Source organism: Austrofundulus limnaeus, unplaced genomic scaffold (genome assembly GCF_001266775.1).
Source record: "Austrofundulus limnaeus strain Quisiro unplaced genomic scaffold, Austrofundulus_limnaeus-1.0 Scaffold666, whole genome shotgun sequence".
Classification (NCBI taxonomy): domain Eukaryota; kingdom Metazoa; phylum Chordata; class Actinopteri; order Cyprinodontiformes; family Rivulidae; genus Austrofundulus; species Austrofundulus limnaeus.
Genome location: NW_013953068.1, coordinates 148,804 through 150,223, shown reverse-complemented (window position 1 = coordinate 150,223; position 1,420 = coordinate 148,804). Strand labels below are relative to the sequence as shown.

General features: G+C 39.1%; 1 protein-coding gene across 1 annotated transcript in view; it reads right to left on the bottom strand.

Moving 5' to 3' along the window:
• Positions 1-181: 181 nt before the first annotated feature.
• pld7 (phospholipase D family, member 7) overlaps positions 182-1,420 on the bottom strand; it is a gene marked incomplete in the record, with an annotated part of 21,595 nt that continues 20,356 nt past the window's right edge. Inside the window, 1 exon segment of the mRNA XM_014027627.1 lies at positions 182-1,022. Coding sequence (XP_013883081.1) covers positions 820-1,022 — 203 coding nt within the window.

Sequence of the window (1,420 nt, the reverse complement as noted above, 5' to 3'; positions counted from 1 at the left end):
TATGTTTGTGGTTGTAATGTGACAAAATATGGAAAAGTTCAAGGGGTATGAATACTTTTGCAAACCACTGTAGTGTTCTGCACTGTTAAACCATGACGGAGCACACTCTGCTGTGTAGACCACCACTAGTTCCATCAACTGCTATAAATTCAAGCATCATAAACAAAAAGAGCAACAAGGATCCAGAAGATGAGTGAACTTTATTTATGACAACATCAAAGGTTGCTGTTGGTCAGACTGTTTTCCATCCAGATTCAGGAGCTCCCTTTAACACAGGTCTACAGATGAGCCCTGGTGATGGAGGAAAGACTGCAGAAGTGATCATCAGATGCCTTTCACATCTAATGAGGAAAACAAATTTTATGAACTTTTTTTTAAAACTTAAGTGCACATTTAAACTGTATTTCACTCTTTGGATTAGCCATTTAATAAAAAGAAAAAACTGACAGCATTTGTCAACACATCGACACAGATGAAAAGATTCTGCAGTGTAAACATGTCGTCAGTACACACCCTTTAGAAAATGTTATTTCAGGCTGAGATTGTTCAAACTTGGCACAACATTTACAGGAATGTTTACAAATTGCTCTAGGCACAAATTATCTTGCAAAAAGATGCTTGCCTCAACCGTTGAGTCATTAGAGTATATTTTGTTTTTCAACCATTTTTAAATGCAATTTTATACAGAAACAAGTAGGCAGCTTTAACATCCAAACATTTACAGCAAATCAAATCTGTATAGTTAAAATAAAATTCAAGTAGCAGGAGCCAGTAAGAGGCACATCCACCATGTAATGCAGTTTACTGAACAAAAAGCCGTCAGCGGTGGTGGTGAGGGCAGACGTTTACATCATCTGTGGAGAGAAAGGTTGTGTAATCAGAGTTCCAGTCTCTAACAAAGAGCTGTTCTGCTTGGCTCTGCACAGTCAGCTGGTCTTCTTCAACCACAGAACCTGTCTGGTTCACCACCAAACCAACACCGGCAGTGCGAGTGAAGTAGTCCTCTGACCAGTTGGACGTCCCTGTGAACAAACGCAGTTTCAGTCTTCTGACATTACCGCTCTCTATCAAACACGTCTTCATGTAAACAATTTAATGTTCTTTCATAAGACATGAAGTTCACAAGTTTCAGTGCAGTAAGGATGATTTCAGACTAAAAATGTTTTTCAGCGTGGGACACCTAAACTGATGTAGACAGAACAAGGACACATACATATTGATGTTAGAAGTCAATTAGTGTGAACCAGAGAAAGTCAATGCACCAGGGCCACACGACCTGCCCAGTGTGTGCATTTTTGTTTGAAATGTCTCCTTTTATCAATTTGCTACGTTAGATTCATGACAATGGGCCTCATGCAAGAACATGTTTGTATTCTTCTCCTAAATTTCTCTTACTTTTGTTCGTACAAAGGGTTCGTAC